This window comes from Sapajus apella, unplaced genomic scaffold (assembly GCF_009761245.1).
Source record: "Sapajus apella isolate SASKATOON/1434 unplaced genomic scaffold, GSC_monkey_1.0 scaffold4, whole genome shotgun sequence".
NCBI lineage: Eukaryota > Metazoa > Chordata > Mammalia > Primates > Cebidae > Sapajus > Sapajus apella.
Genome location: NW_022436944.1, coordinates 59,276,813 through 59,301,718, shown reverse-complemented (window position 1 = coordinate 59,301,718; position 24,906 = coordinate 59,276,813). Strand labels below are relative to the sequence as shown.

The following is a 24,906-nucleotide window of genomic DNA, read 5'->3' as shown; positions in this document are numbered from 1 at the left end:
CAGAAGAGCAGAAGATCAAACACCGCATGTTCTCACTCATAGGCGAATGCTGAACAATGAGAACACATGGACACAGGGAGGGGAGCACTACACACTGGGGTCAGTTGGGGGGAAATAGGGGAGGGACGGTGGGGAGTGGGGAGCTGGGGAGAGATAGCAAGGGGAGAGATGCCAGTTGTAGGTGATGGGGGGGAAGGCAGCAAATCACACTGCCACATGTGTACCTATGCAACAATCTTGCATGTTGTTCACATGTACCCCAAAACCTAAAAGGCAATAAAATAAATAAATGGGAAAAAAAAATCCTGTAATAACAATTCCTGATTTCTGGGAGCAGCATTCATTAGAGCAATACTGGAAAATTCTTATTAGCTATTTCCTGAAATACTCAACAGTGATCATGAATATTTACCTGTAATATTTTTTTTTACATTGTTTTTTCTTCATCACAAATCAAAAGGACTGAAAAATCCATTACTAGCAAATATACCTATTATGCCAAACTGAACACGCAATTCCTCAAGGGGCAGTGAGAGCGTTCTTGAACTCCTGAGTCATCAGTCACATGCACCCCTCCTGCAGGCCACCTAGACTCTTGACAGCCAATAATTTTTTATTCTCTTTGAAAGGAAGGGGGAAATTACAAAATCCTTTAACCTAACAAACCATAGTCATGGTTTGTTAAACCATGAGGATATATTATGAGAAATGCATAATTGTGTGAGCATCACAGAGTGTACCTATGCAAACCTAGATGGTATAGCCTACTTCATGCCTAGCCTGTTGCTCCTAGGCTACAGCATGTTACTGTACTGAATACTATAGGCAACTGTAACACCACGGTAATTATTTATATATCTAAACATAGAAAAGGTACAGTAAAAATCCAGCATTATAATCTTACGGGACCACCACCATTATATATGTGATTTGCCATTAACCAAAACCTTATTATGCAGCACATGACTATAATTATACTTGCAAATACCTTTTAGGAGTACAAACTAAATGGAATTGAATCTGAAGAAAGGTAAATGTAAGGACTGTCTTCTCCTCCCTCCCCCAAGTACATTGGTAAGTTTCCACAGGGAACCAGCTGACTTGGCTGATGGTCTTTAACCCTTCTAAATGTTGAAATGGATTATGAGCAACTTCCCCTTCATCCCCTTCCTCTTTTCCAGACATCTGGTAGATCTCACTCCCTTTCCCGGTGACCCTGACTCTCAGGCATGGCTTCCTTCAGGCAGAAAAGGACCTGGCACCAGGGAAGGCCCAGCTACCTAAGTCAGGGTCCTCAGAAGAAGCAGCAAGTAAACACGGGATGAATGAGGCAGATGAGTCTTCTGGGCCACTCTGCCTACACTTCAGTAAAAATGGATGCTTCTTCAATAAAGCAGAATCACCAATAGGACTTGTTTGATTTCCTTTCTTTCTCAAGTGTCTTTCTCTCGAAAGCAGCAAATGCATACTTGTCCCAGGATGAGAGAAAGAGCTAAGGGTGTGTGTTATTAAAGTTGGAACCACTTTTAACAACTGATTCTTTAGTGAATTTTAATGGGATCATTTTAGGAGTTGGCTGATGACATGCCTTCCAAATACTAATAAGAATAGCCAGCATTTATTGTGTACTTTTTGCCAAGCATTATGCTAAATGTTTTATTTTCAAAGAAGAAATGTAATTGTAAATATAGTTGATGTTAGGCATTTCCTCTTGATCGGCAGATCCACTAGCAATGGCTGGTTAGCATCCTAGTGGGGAGCATAGGAATGGGGGAGGGGAAGCGATGGCAGTCGGAGGTCTAGATGTGGTCATGAGGTAATGCAATAGAGTCTTACTCAGTTCCCAGAGTGCTTGGACAATTCTGGGGTAGTGTGGTAGACTCAGAAGAAAGGCAGTGGGCTTCTTGTTGCTAATGCCACAAGGAGGCTTGGTGATTCATTGGAAACATAAATTATATATGATCGTGTTGGTATCTTACATTAGGGAAGCAGAGAAGACTAGTTGTAGTAACTTCAGTTCTTTTGGCAACCGCTTCATCCCCTGGAGTGGCACTGGCGATGCTCCCACCTGGATCCCCTTGGATTTCTTTTATAGTTTCTCTATACTCCTCTCCCTGCCCACCAAGCCTCCATGTGCTTTTGTTCCCAGCAGCCCATATCTACACAGAGGACTGCCTTTGGGCTACTGGAGACACTGCCTGCGTGCAGACAGACTGAAGTGCCTACTGGTTGTAGGAAGGGCCAGTTCTTTCACCTTAGGTCAGGACAACTTTGAGATGCACCTGCTACTCTAGAGCTCCCTGAAGGATCAGGCTGAAGCTACTCTTTGTGTAAGATCATGTCCTTGCTCGGATTCTTCCCTTTCCCTTACTTTCCCCATTCTCTTACCATCTTCCCTTGCACGTATTCCCTAATAAGTCACATGCACACAAGTCTTCATCTCAGGGTCTGCTTCTGGGGAATTCAACCTAAGACCCTTCCTGAGAATGTATTTGCTATAGTGGTAGTGGTGTGTGTGTGTGTCCTTGTCCTCTTCATGATAAACTACAACTTCATCAGTTGCTTCTTCACACACATTCACCCTAGACAGGGCACTCCCACACCCTCTTACATTTTCTTCCAGGGAAGTCAGCTGCTCATCCAGTCTCACTTGGTCTGTCCCACGAGGAAATGTCCCCTTCTCTCTGTCAGGAGGGGCTTGAGGGGACTCCCAGGGCCCTGTAGATTCTGCTATCAACTCCTCTGTGGCATTGATGACTTTCAGGACTTCTGTGGAGATGTTGCAGAGAGAAACAGCAGAAAACTTCTGTTTGGTCCGATAACAGAAGGGGGCAGAAGACAAGAACAGCACATTAACAATGACACAGAAATTTTATGTTGTCATGACACTCATCATCATGAGGTTGATTCTGTGATTCCACACACAAACACCAATGTGCTGAAGAATGAGAAGATAAAACTTGACACAGCAGAAGAGAACTGAGGGGAGACCTGATTTGACTTCACCTAGTTTCTGTGACTCCCAATAAATTATTTCAGATTCTTGGGGAGGGAAGGAGGAAAGAGGGCTAGAGTGGAAGCTGTATGTCCTCTGGCCACTGCTGGTAGTTTAATATCTCTTACCTTATTTGCTGAATAATATTCTACTTCCTCAGCAAAACTTCAGTCTCAGACTGAAGTGTGGTCCAGTGGGTAGCTTTCTGGACTGCCATTTAAGAGAACTAGGCTCCAGTTTTGGCTCTAAATTCACCCAATTATGGGAACTTGGCCAAGTTATTTTCCATTTCTGGAACTCATTTTTGCCATTTGTACAATGAAAGTACTAGAAAGAATTTCTATGCTGTGTCTTGATAAACAGTGTATTAGCTCAGACATCCATTTTCAAGCTCATTCTCTCTTGCTTTCTTCCACCATGGAGGGAACCCCCAGGGCCCTGTAGATTCTGCTATCAGCTCCTCTGTGGCACTGATGACAGGGAAATACCCATTTCCCTGCTTCCCTTGCAGCTAGGCATAGTCATGTGACATCATTTTGATGAGAATCCAAAATGATTCTAGTCTGAGAAAGTTTGAGGGGTTTCTAGATAAGCTTTTGTTTTCCTAATCAGGGGAACTGGTGCAGCTAATGCCCCTCTCTTCCTCCTCACTTGTTTCTGCCTTAAAAATAGACATGCAGCTTATGAGCCAACAGGATTGAAGATGAATGCCAAACCTCCAAGTGACATGGAGCAGAAAGGCTGAAAGAGCCTGGACTCAGACAGCATTGGATTGGGTGAACCACTGGGAGTTGCCATCTGCCTCTGAATATCATGTTATGTGAAAAAAAAGATCCCCTATTTGCCGAAGCCACTGTTGGCCAGGTTTTCTGTTATCTGTGGCTGAACATATTCTTGACTGACACAGGTCACTTCCAACTTTTACATTCATGGCTCAAAATTACAATCAATCCAGATTTGGGCCAACGTTATTAATGGTGCAGAGGTCCTTCAACCTCAGAGAATCATCTGCATTTTGAGTTCATCTGAACATATAGCACCATGCAATAAGCTGGAGATCACTGTTGCTTGGCAGTCATGGTTTCCATCTACAAACAGTTTTACTTATCTCATCACATCATGTTTCATGTGACCAGTAAAATGTTTAAAGAAGTAAACCAGGGGAGAGAGATCCAAGATGGCTGATTACTAGCAGCTCAGGATTGTAGCTCCCAGTGAAAGCGCAGAGAACAAGAGGATGCCACACTTTCAGACGAATTTTTGTTGCTCATGGACCAGGAGATTCCCAGCGGAGGAGCCCCGCAGGTCACCAGCGCCACTCTTGTGGCCGGCGCGGCGGTTTTGCCAGCGCCTTGGCGTGGCGGTTGTCGGTGCAGAGTAAACGGGACTGGGTCCCCTTTTGGTCGACGTTTGGAGCTCCGGAAAGGCAGAGTTGCCCATTCAGCTGATTGAAAAAGGGACTCAAGAGGGAAGCTAGACCGGAGATTCCTGGGCAGAAAAGCACCAAGAATCTTAACACCGCTGTTTTAGCTGGCGCAGTGGGTTGCTCAGATTTCGGTGCTGGGAATCAACAAGTTGGACGTCCACTCAGAGACCTAATTTGAAAGTCGGTAATTACAAAGACAACAGGTGGATAAATTTACAATGACGGGAAGAAACCAGCGTAAAAAGGCTGAGAATACTCAAAATCAGAATGCCTCTCCCTCTACAGGGGATCACAGTTCCTCATCAACAAGGGAACAAGGCCTGATGGAGAATGAGTGCATTCCAATAACAGAATAAGGCTTCAGAAGGTGGATAATAAGAAACTTCTGAGTTAAAAGAATATGTTCTAGCCCAATGTAAAGAAACTAAGAACCTTGAAAAAAGGTTTGACGAAATCCTAACGAGAATAGACAATTTAGAGAGGAATATAAATGAATTCATGGAACTGAGGAATACAATAGGAGAACTCCACGAAGTATGCACAGGTTTTAACACTCGAATTGATCAAGCAGAAGAAAGGATATCAGAGGTCGAAGGCCAACTTAATGAAATGAAATGAGAAGGCAAGATTAGAGAATAAAAAGTAAAAAGGAATGAGCAAAGTGTACAGGAAATATGGGACTATGTGAAAAGACCTAATTTGCATTTGATAGGTGTACCTGAATGTCATGAAGAGAATGAATCCAAGTTAGAAAATATTCTTCAGGACATTATTCAGGAAAACTTTCCTAACCTAGTAAGGCAGGACAATACTCAACTCCAGGTAATACAGAGAACACCACAAAGATATTCCTCAAGAAGAGCAACCCCGAGACACATAATCGTTAGATTCACCGGAGTTGAAATAAAGGAGAAATTCTAAGGGCAGCTAGAGAGAAAGGTCAGGTCACAGCAGATCTCTCAGCAGAAACCCTACAAACTAGAAGTGAGTGGGGATCAATATTCAATATCCTCAAAGAAAAGAATTTTCTTTTTTTTTTTTTTTTTTTTTTTTTTGAGATGGAGTTTTGCTCTTGTTACCCAGACTGGAGTGCAATGGCGCAATCTCGGCTCACCACAACCTCCGCCTCCTGGGTTCAGGCAATTCTCCTGTCTCAGCCTCCTGAGTAGCTGGGATTACAGGCACACGCCACCATGCCCAGCTAATTTTTTGTATTTTTAGTAGAGACGGGGTTTCACCATGTTGACCAGGATGGTCTCGATCTCTTGACCTCGTGATCCACCCGCCTCGGCCTCCCAAAGTGCTGGGATTACAGGCTTGAGCCACCGCGCCCGGCCAAGAAAAGAATTTTCAACCCAGAATCTCATATCCAGCCAAACTAAGCTTCATAAACGAAGGAAAAATAAAATTTTTCAGGAACAAGCAAGTGCTCAGATTTCATCACCACAAGGCCTGCTTTACAAGAGCTTCTGAAAGAAGCACTACACACAGAAAGGAACAACCAGTATCAGTCATCCCAAAAACTTACCAAAAGGTAGAGAGTATCTTCATAATGAAGAATCTGTATCAACTAATGGGCAATATAGCCAGCTAGCATTAAATGACAATATTAAACTCACAAATATCAATATTAATCCTAAATTTAAATGGATTAAACGCCCCAATCAAAGACACAGACACACAAATTGAATAAAAAGTCAAAACCCATCAGCACACTGTATACAGATCCATCTCATAAGCAACGACACACAGAGTCAAAACAAAAGGTTCGAGGAAGACTCACCAACCAGCTGGAGAGCAAAAAAAAAAACAGGAGTTGTAACTTTCGTCTCTGACAAAATAGACTTTAATAGTAACAAAGACTAAAAGAAACAAAGAAGGACATTACATAATGGTAAAAGGATCAATGTAACAACAGGAGTCAATGAACATAAATATATATGCACCCAATATAGGAGCACCCAGATACATAAGACAAGTTCTTAACGACTTATAAAGAGACTTGGGCTCCCGCACAATAATAGCGGGAGACTTTGACACCACATTGCTAATATTCGATGGATCAACGAGATAGAAAATTAACAGGGACATTTATGATTTGAACTCAGACCTGGAACAAGTAAACTCAGTGAATATTTATAGAATTCTTCACCCCAGGTCCACAGAACATACATTTTTTTCAGTATCACATTACACCTATTTTGAAAGTGACCACATAAATGGAAGTAAATCACTCTTCAGCATTTGCAGAGCATTTCACAGATTTAAATAAAATATTGGTTGGCTGTTTGTTTGCTATTTTCTTCCCTTATTCCTTCCTGTCTCCACTGTTAAGTACAATTATCGGCATAAAAGAGGTTTTTAATACCTATTTTTAGATTGCATCCCAGCCTGGGCAATAGAGCAAGACTCCTGTTCTCTCTCCCCCTTTCTCTTTCTTTCTTTCATTAAAAAAAAAAAAAAAAAAAAAAAAAAAGTAAACCAGTAAAATGTTTGGTAAGATATGCCTTCCTAAGGTACCTATGTGACCCATATAAACTTGACCAAAATATTAATGATACCCATGACTTGATTTGCAAAATTTGTTCCTCTAAACGGATTCTATTTTAGGTTTTGTCTCACTAGAGGAGGTTTCTGATGGCAAAGGGGTTAAGTGACAAATTAGTGACTGAGTCTGCAGTCCAGAAGCTGGCTCTGGGCTTCTACACTGAGGCACGTGGTCTCACACCTGTCAAGCCACTCTGGGGTGAGGGCACCTGTGCCAGAGGGCTTCTCTTTAGCCTTAGCCTTTCTGTTCCACAATAGCTGCCTGATTGACCCAATAGCCCTGTTTCCGTTGGTTTGAGGGGCTTTGCTATATACCAGAAAGGTTGGTTCTGAGGTCCTAGGGGAATGAGATAGAGGGAAGGTGAGGCAGACCCACCAGAATGACGGAATTGTCCAAGAGGACAGCCAGAGCCAACTCCTCACCTTAGGAAAAATGTGTAGAGGATGTACCCCACTCTTCAGGACACAGTAGCTTGATGTAGCAGATTTTGGAGACAAATTGGGCTCAAAATAATTTTGGCAAGAACCAGCTACCACTGTTTGCTTAAGTCCATTTTAGAAAGGGCAATGTTGTATGCATGAAGTGGATTTGTTACCCTTTTGTTAGAAATAAAACGTGTTTAGAAAGGTTGCCCCTTATTTGATAGACACAGTGCCCTTGTACATCTTTTGAAAAGAAAGATATATGACCAAGGGGTTCAGAAAATTTTACACCATAGCATGAGGGAAGGTAAAGTAAAAATGTACACAAATTTCCAAACAGCACAGGGCATTAAAGGTCAAGGTATTAATGGGAAGGACTTAAGAGACGCTTAGACAGAAAGAGTGATCTGTATCCTGACTCCAACTGAACACACAATCGAAGGGATAAGTTAGCCATCAATACTGTTGGACCATCATTGTTTTATTCCATCTATAAACAGCCTTGTTTATTCAGTCATGAGAGTTGCAAGCTTGAAGCCAAATATTTGCCATGCTTTTTGGCCTAGAATACCACCTGTGAGATGTGCACTTCCCAGTTCTCTACACTCCCTTCTGTTCATTCTACATATTTCATTGGGACCCTATGGTACGCTAGCTCTGTTCCAGGTGCTGGCATGAAGCAGAGAACAAGAGGAATATAGTTCCTGCCATCACACATGCCTTGGGCCCCATCCCATCCACTTGTCATGCTGACTTCCTGTCCAGGGTCCTGAGGCATTTGCATTTTCCCTTAAGTCAGAGTGAGGAGTCCCAGGCAGCTGGTTTGAGGAGAACAGCACAGCTTCACCTGGAATACCTATGGTCTGGTTAAAGACCTGGACCACTTCATAAGGGAACCAGCATCTAGCTGGCAGAAGTGGCTGAACGGGCCTGGTGCAGTGGCTCACACCTGTAATCCTGGCACTTTGGGAGGCTGAGGTCAGGAGTTTGAGACTAGCCTGGCCAACATGGTGAAATCCCGTCTCTACTAAAAATACAAAAATTAGCTGGGCATGGTGGCACATGCCTGTAATCCCAGCTACTCCGGAGGCTGAAGCAGGAAAATCACTTGAACCTGGGAGGTGGAGGTTGCAGTGAGCCAAGATTGTGCCATTGCACTCCAGCCTGGGCAACAAGAGTGAATTTCTGTCTAAAAGAAAAAAAAAAGTGATTGAACAAAAATTACATGAAAACTGGAGAAGATGGCTTTATTGGTTTGGTTGGTGTTTCCATTTTGCTCTCCACTGGGAAATGCAAGCTGGAATCCACAGCAATTTCCCACCTGTAGGGAATCAAGTGTTTCTTGTCTGTTCCCTTGGAATGGGCTGTTTGCTTGGACCTGGGGTAGGGGTGGACCATGCACCTACTGGAAGTTGAGATAACTTGGATTTCAATAGCTACATGACAGTGGCAGGGCACCTAACCTCCCTGTTCCTTACTGTGCTCATTGGCCAGTGAAAGATAGCTTTCCTACAGGGCTAACACTGACTTGTCATGTAAATGTCCTGTTCCCTCCCTAGTCTAGAGAAAAGTGAAAAGCACCTCCTACAACTATGTTTAAAAAGCTATATTTAGCCTGGATGGAGGTTTGATCAGATGAGAAGCTGGTGGAGATTCAGAGGTGGCCGACAGGGAGCCCTGTATGTGGGAGAAATGAAAAGCTAACTGTTTTCTATTGCTTACAGCCCCAGACGGATGAGGTGCGTGGCACAAAGCACGAGCTGAGAGCCCAGACAAAGCACTCCCCTGTGGCAGCTGACTTCCTGCAGATATTCATTATAAGACAGATCAAATGTGGGTTTTATGGATGCAAATGAGGGAGAAGTGAAAGCATGGAGAAAGTCAGCTGACACAATACGCTTTGCAGAACAGGAAGGTGGGTCTCAAAGACACCTGCAGCTAAGGGACCCACAGATGATGGAATGAAAATGGCTGGTAAACCCATGTAACAAAATTCAACCTTCTAGTAAGCAATGAAATACAAATTCAATAACATTTATTAAGTGCCAGATACAGGCACAATGCTCTTTAAAATGCCAAGTGTATGGCAGTATGCCCTAGTGCAGGTAGCACGTGTTGAACTTTGAGCTGTTGGCCCACGGTAGGATGTAAGTCTGTACTCTGAGGCACCTACACTCCTGGCATCCTACTGACTGATGCTCACCTCTGAGAGCCCAAGTGTCCACTTCTCTTGGTTCCGTCTGTGTCACAGCCTAGGCGGAACACCAAATCTACAACATCAGCTTCACAACCACTGGGGCTGAAACAGTCCACCACTTGGGGCACAGAAGGTGAGGGGAAGCACACTGGTGTTGCAAGCCCCCCAAAGAGCCACGAGGGCAGAGGGACAGGAAGGTAAGATCTGACTCCTTTTGGCCTGAGATGGAGCTTCCTCAATTGCTCATTAATGAGGTAGTGAACCTATTGTCAACCTCCATCAAGACTCCAGCTCCCAGCCCCTCACAAATGACACAGTACTGCAGCAGGCCTTGAAGACAGTCTTTTACCATCAAGGTTGCAGCCCTGACAGTGGCCGTTTCAATAGCCCCAGTAAAGATGACCAAGTCGGGACCTGTGCAATTCTTCTCTACTGATCATTTCTTTTCTCTAGGACTGTAGGCACAGTAAGACTTGTATTTTTTGTCTCAGGACACAAACATACTTGACCTTAGCGATTTCTCTGTCCTGTGCCTATATGCTTTCTCGCCATATAAAACGTGGCTATAAACAAATTTCTACTCTATGTACTCTTCCTTATCAACTGTTTTCCAAGACATAGAGAATGCAAGTTGTTGCCAGGGGAGATCTGAGCCTGTAGAATTTTAAAGGAGAAAATATTTTCATTCTAAACACTAGATATATCTGCTTGTTAGCAATCTTTGTAAATTCTCCTGAGATTTTCCCAGTATCATTATTCATTTCTAAGGTTTGTGTTGCACAGAAAAACGCAAACTCATTTCAAGCTAGAATAATCAGGAATGCTCTTTACCAGAATATCTCACTCTTGTGAATGTGTGAGCAGCAAGAGTGTGTTCTAATAATTGGACGTCTGGCTTTGTGGAGAGAGATCACTTCGGAATGAAAGAGGGGATTCCAGCCACAGATTGACCCTGGGAAATGTGTGTCTATGTGTCTGTCTCAGCTGGGCTCAGAGCTGAGCCAAAATCTGTGCCACAGGTCCTGGCATCTATTTATGTGACTTGATATAAGTCTTGATGTAATATAAGGTGGGCAGAAAGGCTTTGAGGATGTGTACATGTGCCTGGAGGAGAAGAAAGATTTTCCTAGCTCCACCTCACAGGCTGCTCTGACACCTATCACAAGAACAAGAGAAAAAAGGCACAACAGGCAGAAGCTGAAGGGACACTGGCACTTTTGAGAGGAGGGAAGCATACAGTCTGATCAGGGTTCATGGTCAGCCAAGAAACAGAGAGGCAGTGGCGAGGGGCCTGCCACTTTAGTGTCTTGTGAAGGGCCTCCTTACTTACTCGTTAGGGATAGGCCTAGGGCCCATCATCTCTTTAGGGGCCATGAGAATATTTTAATTTCTTTTAAAATTATGAGAAAAAGAATGAATCTTTGCACCAGGAGCATGCTTTAATATATTGGTATATTTATACCAATACAGTTGTAAAATATGATTTTAAAATGTGTTTTATGGAGGAAAGGGCCCTGAAGCAAAAGTGCCTGTGCCTGGCAAAGTCACCCACGGCCCTCGTCTTGCGGATCTGGGGCCCCTCTATGAAAAGGCACCTGGGCAGGGCCTGGCAGCCACAGTGCCTGGGCAGCTGTGGCCTGGTGAGGTGCCAGCTCCAGACATCCATGGGGGCCCTGAGTGGGCATCTCCAACAGGACTGTTCATGAATACATGGCAGGCCCCTCCTCCAAGACTCCCCAAAATAACAGAGGGAGACAGTGGGGCATGCTGTGGTCTTCTACTATGGACTGATGCTAATGAAACCTCCTCATTTGCACATGTAGACCCATGAGGCCCAGGAAATTCAGCTTACCCTGTCTCCGTGACTTTGGGCAAATACTTAATCCCTCTGAGCCTCCATTGTAAAATTGAGATAACGTCATCTAGCTCAAGAGGCTTTTAAGATTAAATTAGATGGCATGTGTCAGGTGTCTGCCCAGTGTCTGGATCCACAGTTGTGCGCCCCTCCTCAAGCACCTCCTACCTGCTCTGCAGGCCGGCTTCCTGGTGGGAGGTGGGCACACTGGTGAGTCCCTGGTAGTTTAGCCACCTACTATTACGTACTGTAGTCTTGAAACATTTTTCTCTATTTCATATTTCAAAGACTGCCTTTTACCATTATTCCAAAAAGTTAAACTTTGCTGCTTTTTGTTTCTTTTTTCTTTTGCCAAATAATATTTTAAAAAGAAAAAAATCACTATAATTTATTATTGTCTACCACTACAATTTCATAAAGATGGGATCATACCACCAAAAAGGGAGTAATAATATGAGAATACATAGTCTAAGAAATCAGAGTAAGCAACCTAACACTGACACACACACACACACACACACACACACACACACACACACACACAGAATGAGAGGGGAGAGAGAGAGAGAGGGAGACAGAGAGAGAGAGAGAGAGAGAGGGAGAGAGAGAGAGAGGGAGGGAGAGAGAGAGAGAGATATTGAGAGAGAGAGATTGAGAGAGGTTCATTTCCATCATTCTGTTGTTTCCCAGTTTGTCATTCTGCTGTTTTCGCTTTACTGGGAGCAGACCAAACCATACATGCTGATATGTAATGAAAACAAGGTATGTCAGGGCCTTACAGGGACCCTGAAAAAACGAGGCCCTCAAACATCATCAATGATTTCCTCCCATCACTAATTTAACTCCTTCTGAAAGCATCCACTCTATGCCAAGGCCCTGTATTGGGCCCTGGAGGGGATGCAGAAACCAGCAAGCCATGGTCCCTACCCTCAGAGAACAGAGTGGGAAGCAGTCAGCACACAACAGCGTGTCAGAAGGTAAGGCCTGAGCGCACTGTAAGCAGCAGTCTGTGGACCTGCAGAGGGAACAACCAAGTCCCGCTAGCACGTTACTTTGGGGTAAGGTCTGGAAGTACAAGAAAGCTGCTGAGTCAATGGCACTGTAGCCTGGGGAAGGCTGTGGGAGACAGGTGGGAAAAGGGAGGCAGGGGCCGGGTCTTACAGTGCCCCGAATGCCAGCCTCAGGCGTCTGGGGTTTGTATTGCTGGCAACCAGGTGTCACTGCAGGTTCTTGCTGCTGTTGTTAACAATATCTCACTTACTGAGCGCTCACTGTGTGCAGCATTTGTCTTGCCTCATTTAACCTTCCTGACCACCAGAGGATGCAGGTGCTATGACCACTCCATCTGACAGATGAGGAACTGAGGCTTAAGAGAGGTGACGAGGTTTTCCCTTAAGGAGCCGGGATTAGTATTCAGGTCTGCCTGGTTTCAAAGCCCAGGCTTTTAACATGCTGGCAGGAGAGATCTGTGCTTCAGAAAGGTAATTCTGACTGCCACAGGAAGAACAGATTTAGGGCTGGGGAGAATTGGAGGCAGAGAGCAAGTGTAGGAAACAATAACTGCAGCTGTAATCAAAGGTTGCAAGGACCTGAGGTGGGGCAGCCAGAGCAGGGATTAAAGCATAAAAGGCGCAATATTCTGGAGAAAGCTGAGGGGATGTGGTGGCTGCAGTGAGGAAGAGGGAGCTGGCCAGGTGCTGCTGTGCTCCCCAGCTGGGGGGATCTGGAAGAAACAGATAAAGATTTAAATACCAGGAGGGAAGGAGGGGTTCATTAGGTTATTGAAATGAAGAAAATATAACATTTCAGAGCTCCTTTTCTCACACATCATGAGAGTCGGTGATTACCAGATGCCCAGGTGGAATAGCACCTGAGTCACTTTTTCAGTTCTTCTTTTAAATTAGTTATTTTTAGTGTCAAGTTTCCTGGGGGAGGGGTAAAGGGCTATAGTCTTCATAATTGGCCTTGGTACTGTGGCTTTGGTACGGTGACAGTGTGGTGCCCTCTAGGCCTCTTTTTCAGCCATGTAACTTATGAATGCTCCTTATGGGGAGCTATTAGGGACACTGGACATCCCAGGTAACAGGAAATCTTAACAGGGGTCATGTAAAGACATGCTTGAACACAAAGGGGTGAAGGGAGGAATTACCGGCAGAGGTGAAAAGCTTTTTAGCAGTTCAAGTCACATAAAATAAATGTGGGGCTATGCCTTCTCCACTTGCTGAATGTTCTTCCCAAGAGACTCTTTCAGGAGGGAAGAGCAGCAGCAAGGAGGGAAGAAGCTCATAGTTAATGTGGGTCCATCCTGCACCAGGTACGACTCCAGGCTTCTCATTATTTCATTTAGCCCTGACAGCAACCTGACATGGTTGATATTTTAATTCCCTCTTTAGAGACAAAGAAACTGTGGCTCAGTGAAGAAGATTTGGAGCTGGGATCTGAGCCCAGAGACAGTGGTTTCTCAAACCCGTGCTCCTCCCACTGGTCACGCCACCACTTCTTCCACATGCATAATTCCCTGGACCCAGTGGACTGGGAAGTGATGCTGAAACAGAATCTGAGTGCACAATCAGACCAGTGAACAACAGGACAGGAAGAGAGGAGTCTAACAACAGGGGGTCCTCAGGCCCCTACTAATGGACACCAACCAGAGTAAGGGCATTGATTTGGCAAGCCAAAGACCAAGCCACACCACAGAGCTGGAGATCTGTTCAGCACAAGCGCCCATCTGAGGCTTCCAGAGCCCACCTAGAACTGAGCTGCCACTGACCCGCAGAGTGGGAAAGGATGTGCTCTGTAAGAAAACCTGTTCCAAGTGTAATCCAGATTCTCAGTCCGCTCATTACTCTCTGTCCCCTATTACAGGTGCTGTCTTGGCTTTATGAAATGCTTCCGTGAAACTACCAGAGCAAGCAAGGAAGTTTGTCCAAATGCCTTGCTTTCATGTATTTTTCTCCTTTTCAATGGTAGGAAAGAAACTCCATATGTCCTTCTAAATATTTGACAGAAATCTGCTAGAAAAATTTAATGCTAATATATTTCAGTTCTCATGAAACATAAGGCACTCCAGCAATGCCGCTAAAACCCGTCAAAATACATTCTCCATGAACAGACTCATGTCCCTGAAGAGTAACTTGATGCAAGAGGGTGGCACAGAACTGTGGAAAGAAATTGGAACATGAACTTAATAAATTAGCATATGTAATGAACCGAAATGATTACACATCACAGGGATTAGAGGAGAACTGACCTCTAGGAAAGTTTGGGTTCTTAAGTCATACAGGTCTTGATGGCCAAGGCCATCTATAAAAGAAATATTTTCCTTTTTTCAGGGTGACTAAATACTAAATTTTAAAGGTATATTGTTTGTAGAGTAGTTCCAGTGATCTCTATGCTTCTCTGAGGTCATTTTCTTCTTCTTTGGAGGTACCCACTATTGTCTGATATTGGCAACATCAGTGCCTGGAGACGGAAACAAGGGAAATGGGTCCATCACCTTTGACCAAACCTGCCTTGGCAGGTGTAGAGCAGGCAGGAGGAGTTCCTTCCTTGGTCTAAGAGGTAATCATAGCCATTTATCTTTTTTTTTTTTTTTTTTTTTGCTTTCTTATACTGACTGTTCCTCAGTTTCTCAGTTAATAGTTCCTAATATTGATTGGAAACATTTCTAATGACTGGCAGGAATCAGGACATGTGCTTGGCTCTGAAGAAGTCCAGTGAGACCTGAAATCACTTTCCACATTTGCTGGGAAAGAAGATGACACATGGCAGCCGGGGTGATCTTCATAATGTAGAATCCTCCTTGTTGCTTGTCCACTTAAACCTTTCCAGGGGCTTTCTACCTCACCAGAGTATAGACTGAAGCTTTCCGCATGGCCCACCTGGCCCTGCTTGCTCTGTCCCCGCTCTTACCTCTCTCGACACTCTTCCCTTGGCCACATTGCTCCAGCCACCTTGGCTCTTTATCTGTCCCTTGGACTTGTCAAAGTCATCTCTACCTTAGGGCCTGGCATGTGTTCCTCTGCCTGGAAAGCCCTTCCTTTAGATCTTTTTCCTGCTTGCCATTTGGGTCTCAGTTCAAGACCCTTGTTCAGAGAGTTCCCAACTATCCAGGACTCTGCCCTCTGCCCTACTTCATCTTCTTTTTAGCACTTATCACTGTTGTGCATCTTCCCCTTCATGTGTCTACGTGTTTACCGCTGTCTCCTCCAACAGAAGGTAAGTTCCACCAGCGAAGGGAGCTTTTTTCTCTTATCCATACTGCACTGCAGCTCCTCGAACATCAGTCATTGTTGAAGAAGTGGGGAATGAGCAGGGATTCAAACTCCAGAGCTTGTGCTACAACCTCTTACAAGAAAAGTTGAGCATCTCTCTCTGTCTCCTCTTAAATATTGTCTCTTATCCATTGCTGCAAACCAGGAGGATTCATTCATACCTTCATTGGGGTGAAAATTAAGGACATTTCTTTTCCTACATCCCTATTCCCCTCCCAAAAGAACAAGCTAACAATTGTCCAAACATCATTTATTAAAAAGCCATCTTTGTCTGACCTGGTGTGGAAAGTGAGTGGGAATCACGAGATAAATGGTGATTTAAATTTAATATATTTTAGGCTGTTCTTCTGGACTATTCTGTAACATCTTGTATTAGTAACTCACAAATTACTGTGCCTTTAAAACATATAAGTAGTATCTTAATAGACGGATTCTCTTCATGCCTCTTTTATTTTTTTCGAAACATTTCTAAACTATTTTTGACTGTTTATTCTATCAGATGGTTTTGATTTTTAGACTCACTTTGAAAAGTTAAAAGACGTCTGGTTCAGATTTTGATTTGAATTGCATTAAACCTCTAACCTAATTTTGGAAGAATTTATCTTTACACCATCTTTCTTCCAGTGAATTGCTAGATTTTTTTGAGATCTATAGTTTTCTTTTAAAGTTTTAACTTCACATTTTTTTGCTGTTATTGTGGATGGACTTTCCATTCTATGCCCCATCCCCTAAATGGTTTGAAATTCATATGCAGATTTTAGTTCAGGGAAGATTAATGGCTAAGTTAGAAACCTCTGATATGGGAAGTTCCACCGTAAATCTCAGAACCACTTGAACCATGCTGTGTAATTAGGCTAAATGATGTGGATTTATGAATAGATCTGCTAGGAATAGACATTTTCTTTGAATAGAATGGATTTTTAATTTTGCATTTAATTGTGTTCAAGATTGCTATATTCTTTTACAGGCTCTTTACACATCAGGTAAATGTTCATGGTCTGACCTCGTCTGTACTTTCAGTGTTGCCTGGGACTTCCAATGTATCTCCACATTGTTTTATTTGCATTTGATGCAGTAGCTATTTTAAAACCTCTCTACAATGCTGAACCTCCAATTCCACCATGACCTCACTTTCAGAAGACGAATTTGCCTCCGAAAGGCAGATGGGGAGAGAGGCGGGGGTTAGGGGAAGAGAGAGGTAATAAACACATGGAACATTAAACAAAACCTCCTCAACTTCCTGACATGAAACTGACCCATTTAATTGTAAGGTAGGAGGCAGGACTCAGACACTGGACCAAATTGAGGACTAGTTAAATCAGGGCCAGGATAGAAGCAGCTTTCCATAAGACACCCCATCAGTGTGCTATGTCAGTTTACCACTGCCATGGCAACACCCGGAGGTCACTACCCCTTTTTATAGCAAAACCTGACAAGTTACCACTTTCATCTTATAAATTGCTTCATAAACTGCCCCTTAATTTACATGTAATTAAAAGTAGAATTACTTTTGATTATTGAAATTGGAAGTATAAATATGACTACAGAAGTGCCTCTGAGCGGCTATTCTGGGCATACTGCCTACGGGGTAGCCCTGCTCAGCAAAAAGCAGTACCTCTGCTGCTGCTGTACGCTGCCGCTTCCATCATAGTTTCTGTTTAGCATCCTCTGCTCACCCTTGAATTCTTTCCTGGGGAAGGCCTAGAACTCTCCTGGATTATGCCCCAATTTTGGGGCTCACCTGCCCTGTATCACTTGTATCTGGACCAATCTATCTTTGCTGTTCCAGTGTCCATGCCCCATCTGTCATCTGAACCCCATCTCCCCATATCTCCAAGAATCCCTTATTGTTGGGCATTTAGGTTGCCATTTGCCTACAATAAAAACACAATGCTTGATGAACTACATTGTAATATACCCCTGGCTGCTTACCCAAATTTTTCTTTGGATAAATAATTGAAAATACAGTTGCCAGATCAAAGGGTATACACACTTTGATTCCTTTGGATTACCAAGTTATCAAACTCTAATATGTGTTCCCACTATTTTATGGTTGCAGACTTGCCTGTTTTCCTGAACTCTTACCAACACTGAATGTCATTCTTTTTTTTTTTTTTTTTTTGGTTTCTTGATACAGAGTCTCACTTTGTCACCCAGGCTGGAGTGCAGTGCACAATATCGGCTTATTGCAACCTCCATTTCCCCGGCTTGAGCATTCCTCCCACCTCTGGGACCACAGCTGCTCACCACCATGACTGGCTGATTTTTGTATTTTTTGTAGAGAAGGGTCTTGCTACATCACCCAAGCTGGTCTCCAACTCCTAGGCCCAAGCAATCTGCTCACCTTAGCCTTCTAAAGTGTTGGGATTATAAGAGTGAGCCAATTATCCTTCTTTTTAACCATCTAATTTATTAGGCAAAAGTGACATCTCAACACTTTAATTTGCATCCTTACTGATTGAGCAAATGATAAACTCTGCCTTGTTCATGATCATTTTCTCTGTGCTTCAATAGTGCCAGGCACATTGAGACACTCAACTAACATTTACTGAAGAAAAAAAAAATGAATGTACTAACCATATGGCAAGTTCTGGGCAAGGTGTTATATTAAATAAAAATTGTTACATGCAGAGCAGTCCAGGAGAAAAAGAAATTGTAATACAATTAAAGTTGAATATTTTTTCATATGCTTATTGGCCATTTATGGTTTCTCTTTTTCTTTTTTTTGATGACTCGCCTGCTTGTGTGTGGCACCTCCTCCTGACTCTCTTCCACCTGCTGCAGCCATGTAAGCCATGCCTGCTTCCCCTTCTGCCGTGATTGTAAGCTTCCTGAGGCTTCCCTAGCCATGCTTCCTGAACAGCCTGCAGAACTGTGAGCCAATTAACCTCTTTTGTTTATAGATTACCCAGCCTAAGGTATTTCTTTTATTTATTTCTTTTATTATTTTATTTTTTTTTTGGGGGGGCGCTTTCTGGCAAAACCCGGAAAGCCTGCTAGACAAATTCTAAAAGAGCTGTAACACTTAAGGTATTTCTTTATAGCAGTGTGGGAATGAACTAATACAGAGTTATAAAGATATTAATTCTTCACCCATTATATATTTAAGCACTATGTCTTCTTAACTATTCTTTTCCTTTTAATTTTATGGTTTTGATGGACATAAGTCCTTAATATTTATGCAATCATATATTTCAGGCTTTTTTTTTCTTCTTTTTTTGAGATAGAATCTCTCTCTGTTGCTAGGATGGAGTGCAGTGGTGTGATTTTGGCTCACGGCAAACTCTGTCCCCTGGGTTCAAGCAATTCTCTTGCCTCAGCCTCCCCAGTAGCTGGGATTACAGTTGCCCACCAGCACGCATGGCTAATTTTTGTATTTTTAGTAGAGATGGGGTTTCACTAGCTTGATCAGGCTGGTTTTCAACTCCTGACCTTGTGATCCATCCGCCTCTGCCTCCCAAAATGCTGGGATTATAGGCATGAGCCCCCGCATCAGGCCTATGTTTCAGGCTTTTAAGGTTTCTGGCCTTTGTTGTCCTAATATTACAAAATATTCATCTATAATTTACTCTAGTAATTGTATAGCTTCTTTTACTTAACCTTTTAAACTCCTGCCCACTGAGAATTTGTTCTCTTATGTAGTGTGATGTATGAATCTAATTTAGTTTTTTCTTAAATGATTAACCAGCTTGTGCTACATAATTTGTTGATATAATATTCCTTAAAGAATCTTTCTTTGATATTACATGTACCATTGTCATGTCATATTATATTTCTGTATTTTCCATTGTGTTTCATTAATCTGTTTGCTTATTCTAGTGTTAGCACCACTGCTACAATTACAGTTGGAATTTTCTTGGCTCTATCTATTTTATGCACTTACTTTTCCAGATGAACTTTAGAATAACTTCATCAAGTTTGCAAAAAATCTCATTAAGTTGACTGGAATCTGGAATTGGGGAACACTGACTTCTATAAAATGGTAAAGTTTTCCCATCTATATACAGAGTATGTTTCCACACTTATTCAGTCTTTATGTCTCCTAGCAAAGCTGGTTAATTTTATTCAGATGAGTTTCATACATCTCTAGTTAAGTTATTCAAGGACACTATGTATATATATGTAAATGTGTACATGTTTATGTATGTGTATTACATACAGTAAAATTCAGCCTTTAAAGGCATATAGTTCTATGAATTTTGACAAAAGCATGCAGTAGTGTAGCTACCACATAATCAAGATATAGAATATTTCCATCAGACCAAAAAATTCCCGTATGTCTCTTTATGTCAACCTTCCCCTCACCCCATTCTCTTGCAACTGCTGATATGAGTTTTGTCCCTATAGTTTTACCTTCTCCAGAATGTCATATAAATGGGAAATATGTAACGTTTTGAGTCTTTTTTCCCTCAGCATAATGCTCTTAAGATTCACTGACATTGGTGCACTTATATTTGTTCACCAGCTGGTGAGCTGTGGACAGCTGCGTTGTTTCCAGTTTTTGGTGATCATGAATGTTTTGTGTGTTTGTCTCTGTGTGTAGACATAGGTCTTTATTTCTCTTTGGTAATACTTAGGAGCAAATTGTTGGGTTGTATGCCAAGTGTATGTTCAGTGCTGTGTGTACCTCTGCTGCTATTGCAAATACAATTTTTTCTTTATATTTTCTGAGAGGTTATTGCTATATATATGAAATTTTTGCTTATTTATTACTCTTTTGTGATAGCTCACCCTGCCAAACTTATTTCTAATAATCTTTTCAGCTGATTTTATTATTGTAACTCAGAAATCTAAAGTCATCATCATTGCTTTGTTTTCTGCTATCTAATGTTGCTAACTTTTATTTCTTATTGCACTGGAGAGAATGCTGGACCAATGTTGAGTAATAAAAGTAGACGACATCTTTGTTTTCTTTCTGTCATTAATAGTAATTTTTAGACTTGGGTTTTATGGATGGGCTTCATGCAATCTGTGACTTTCCAATTTGATCAAAATCAATTTCACTTTTTTATGCTTTATGGAGTGGGAATTCACAATGCGAATCAAATTCATTAAAAGGTCTGTAACCCCCAAAAGGCTACCAGTCACTGCTGTTGAGTTTTTATCTTCCTACTTTATCAGAAATGGTTGCTCAACTTTATCAGCTGTTATTTTGGAATTTATTCTTCATTCAACATTTATGAGTACTTATGAATTTCCTACTATGTCAAACATCAAGCTAAGAATTTATTAAAATAATCATGTTTTTCTCCCTTTACTGTAAATATAACAAAAATGTTGAGTCCTAAAATTAACATTATTACATTCCTAGACTACACCCTGTCTGGCCATTATAAATTATTATTTTAATACATAGTTAGAAACAATTTGCTAATATGCTGAGAATTTTTGAATGTTTATTCAACTTGTGAATTAATTTGTAAATTTTTGGTGGTGTGTGATTTTGTATGTGTGTGAAATTCAGGGGCTTTAATTCAATAAAACAAACTGTGATGGTTTCCATTTTTCTAATTGCTCAAGAATAGTTGTATTAGTATAAAGGTAATTAGCACCATGAACATTTGATGGATTTTACTGTCAAAGATACTGGAGACTAGCTTCTTTCTGAGAAATAATTCTTTGACCACTTTGCCAATTTCTTCTGTGGTCTGTTCAGGTTTTGTAACCCTTCTAGAGTCAATTGTGCCCATTTACTTCTTTAGCAACAATACATATTTGCTAAATAACTACAAATATTCACCTGTAATTTAAAACAAATCTTAAAGCTACACACATTTTTTACACATATGTACAGGCTATTTGATTAAAAAAATACACATTTACGTAAAAGCATTTATAAATTCATCTCTTTGTCGTGTGTGTGCGTGCTTTTTTTTTTGGAACAGTAGTAAAATGTGATGTTCATGATATTTTTGATATTTATTTATTTATTTATTATTTTTTTTGTCTTTTTGTTTTTTTCCTTTTTTTTTTTTGTGGAGAACGGGGTCTCGCTATATTGCCCAGGCAGGTCTCGAACTCCTGGGCTCAAGCTATCCTCCTGCCTCTGCCTCCCTAAGAGCTGGGATTACAGGCGTGAGCCACAGCGCCTGGCTATTTTTGATATTTAAAATGAGCTCTCATCAGGAAAAAAAATCCAGGGCTTCTGGTGCTTTGAAGTGGATTTTCTTCATCATGTTACAGAATTATCTTTCTGTTCCACTGAGAGGTTTTTTCCCCCAGTGGAATTTGTGTTGAATGTTTCCAAAAGACATTTTGGCATCAGTTGAGATTATGATGTGCTTTTAAAAAACAGTACTTACTAAATGAGTATAAAAGTGGGGTTTCCTGCTATTCACTTTATTTTGCATTCTTGGAATAAAATATATGAGTTATGGTATGTGAATCTCTTAATGTTGTAGAATTCAGTTTGCTAGTATTTTCTTTAGGATTTTGGCATTTCTGTTTATAGGAGAAGCTGGTATACATGTTTTTTCTTCTTTAGTTTTTATATTTCCTACCCAGAGATGTTTTCCAAGAGCACAATCTTGCTTATTCTACAGAACTTCAGATTTATAATATCTTTGCTTCTGCTTCCCTCTCCCCAGGGTATCTTACTTTTGGGCATCTGTGAGGTGAGAGTTCGGAACTAGTGCCTTGCTTGCCAGGCCTTTCTACTTACAACCTTCTGGAGTAACTCTGCCTTTCTTTCTTCAAACCATATCTGCCTAGCATTTCACTACTGCTGTGGCTGGGGTAATATCCTTATCCTGGCCTTCCAGGTAACACCTGCATTTTAGAGGCTTGAAGGTATGTCTGCATTGGAGTTCCGGGCAATCTTTCTCTAGTGCCCAGTCCATTTTTGCCTAGAGAGGAAGATATTCTGTTTCTTTCTTTTGAAGATCCACAAGAGAACCTGGAACTCTACCTTCCTGGCCTGGCTAGCCCTTCCCCAGGACACAGTTGTGGGAATGAATGGTGCAGATGAGCATGAGTGAAATAAAACTTTGCCTGTTCAAGCACTATAGATAAGAGCTGTAGCTCTAAGTGGACAGCTAAAGCTTCTCTTTTTTCCTAGGGCAGCAGTTAAATAGAAAGTTGGGAAAGAGGTGTTAATTCCTCTATAGGCATAAGGCCGATTGAAATCAGTGTAGTTTGGAAGCTGTGAGTCAGTATCTCATACTATATTCACTCTAGCAACAAGTGAAGATGAGGCACTCTTCTAAAATAAAATGTTCCCCAAGTTGAAGGGTGCTGTAGCCTCATATAAATGGTAAGTAATTTTATGAAAGTCCGGCATATATGGACAACGATACTTGATTTTATGTTAACACCATGACATCAACAACATTTTTTTCACAAGCACATTAAACTTGAGAAACCCATGTTTCTGTGTTTTCTTAGACAACAGTCAATAAATCTGCTTCTTTCACTATTGACCAGGATTGCGTTTCCATGTGGCTTGACTTTAGTACTTGGGGGGGAAGCCATCAGAAGATGTGCAAATTATTCTCTTGTTTGGGGAGAAAGACATATATTAGTTTAGAGAAGTCTCAGTACTTTGATGAAAATTGTTGTATGAAACTATAAATATAAATTCTTTTCAAAATTGAAAAAAATGAAAATTATTCTATGAAACTATAAATGTAGTTTCACTCTTTAAAGTGAAACTACAGAGTCAGTTTGAATTCCAGCAAAGATGTCTGCTGGTTGGTGACTCCCCTGTGAAAATAAAGCACAATGGCTCAGCTACTTGTGATAATTAAAAAACAAAAACTCTAAATAAAAATGCTTTAAGGACACTAGATGTACAAATTTGACTATAGTGCACGATTTTCCTAATTTAGGCCTCTAATAAATGCTCATTTTCCAAAAGATTGACACATAGGACATCTTTTCTTATATACAATATTATAAATGATACTTATGTTAAGAAGCAAAAACAAGGAATACAACTAACAAAGAATGTAAAGGGCCTCTTCAAGGAAAACTACAAACCACTGCTCAATGAAATAAGAGAGGACACAAACAGATGGAGAAACATTCCATGCTCATGGTTAGGAAGAATCAATATCGTGAAAATGGCCATACTGCCCAAAGTAATTTACAGATTCAATGCTATCCCCTTCAAGCTACCAATGACCTTCTTTGCAGAACTGGAAAAAACCACCTTAAACTTCATATGGAACCAAAAGAGAGCCCGCATAGCCAAGTCAATTCTAAGCAAAAAGAACAAAGTGGGAGGCATCACACTACCGGACTTCAAACTATACTACAAGGCTACAGTAATCAAAACAGCATGGTGCTGGTACCAAAACAGAGATATAGACCAATGGAACAGAACAGAGGCCTCGGAGGCAGCACCACACATCTACAAGTGTCTGATCTTTGACAAACCAGACAAAAGCAAGCAATGGGGAAAGGATTCCCTGTTTAATAAATGGTGTTGGGAAAACTGGCTAGCCATGTGCAGAAAGCAGAAACTGGACCCCTTCCTGACACCTTACACTAAAATTAACTCCAGATGGATTAAAGACTTAAACATAAGACCTAACACCATAAAAACCCTAGAAGAAAATCTAGGCAAAGCCATTCAGGACATAGGCATAGGCAAGGACTTCATGACCAAAACACCGAAAACATTGGTAACAAAAGCCAAAATAGACAAATGGGACCTAATCAAACTCCACAGCTTCTGCACAGCAAAAGAAACAGTCATTAGAGTGAACTGGCAACCAACAGAATGGGAAAAAATTTTTGCAATCTACCCATCTGACAAAGGGCTAATATCCAGAATTTACAAAGAACTAAAACAGATTTAAAAGAAAAAAACAAGCCCATTCAAAAGTGGGCAAAGGATATGAACAGATACTTTACAAAAGAAGACATTATGAGGCCAACAAACATATGAAAAAATGCTCATCATCACTGGTCATCAGAGAAATGCAAGTCAAAACAACATTGAGATACCATCTCATGCCAGTTAGAATGGCAATCATTAAAAAATCTGGAGACAACAGATGCTGGAGAGGATGTGGAGAAATAGGAACACTTTTACACTGTTGGTGGGAGTGTAAATTAGTTCAACCATTGTGGAAGACAGTGTGGCAATTCCTCAAGGTCCTAGACATAGAAATTCCATTTGATCCAGCAATCCCATTACTGGGTATATATCCAAAAGATTATAAATTGTTCTACTGTAAGGACACA

General features: G+C 41.5%; 1 protein-coding gene and 1 non-coding gene across 6 annotated transcripts in view; both read right to left on the bottom strand.

Annotated features, from left to right (window-relative positions):
- MYRIP (myosin VIIA and Rab interacting protein) overlaps nt 1–24,906 on the bottom strand; it is a 425,307-nt gene that overhangs the window by 25,282 nt on the left and 375,119 nt on the right. For 4 of the 5 annotated variants that reach the window (XM_032271158.1, XM_032271174.1, XM_032271167.1 and 1 more), the window contains one exon: nt 2,612–2,806. The exons of the other annotated variant lie outside the window; for it this stretch is intronic. In XM_032271158.1, the coding sequence (XP_032127049.1) occupies nt 2,612–2,806 (195 nt within the window). The remainder of the gene's footprint in view (nt 1–2,611; nt 2,807–24,906) is intronic. 5 annotated transcript variants of the gene reach the window in all.
- Nucleotides 18,681–18,744, bottom strand: LOC116544892. Its single transcript, XR_004266086.1, has one exon. It is a non-coding gene; the product is annotated as a U7 small nuclear RNA (small nuclear RNA).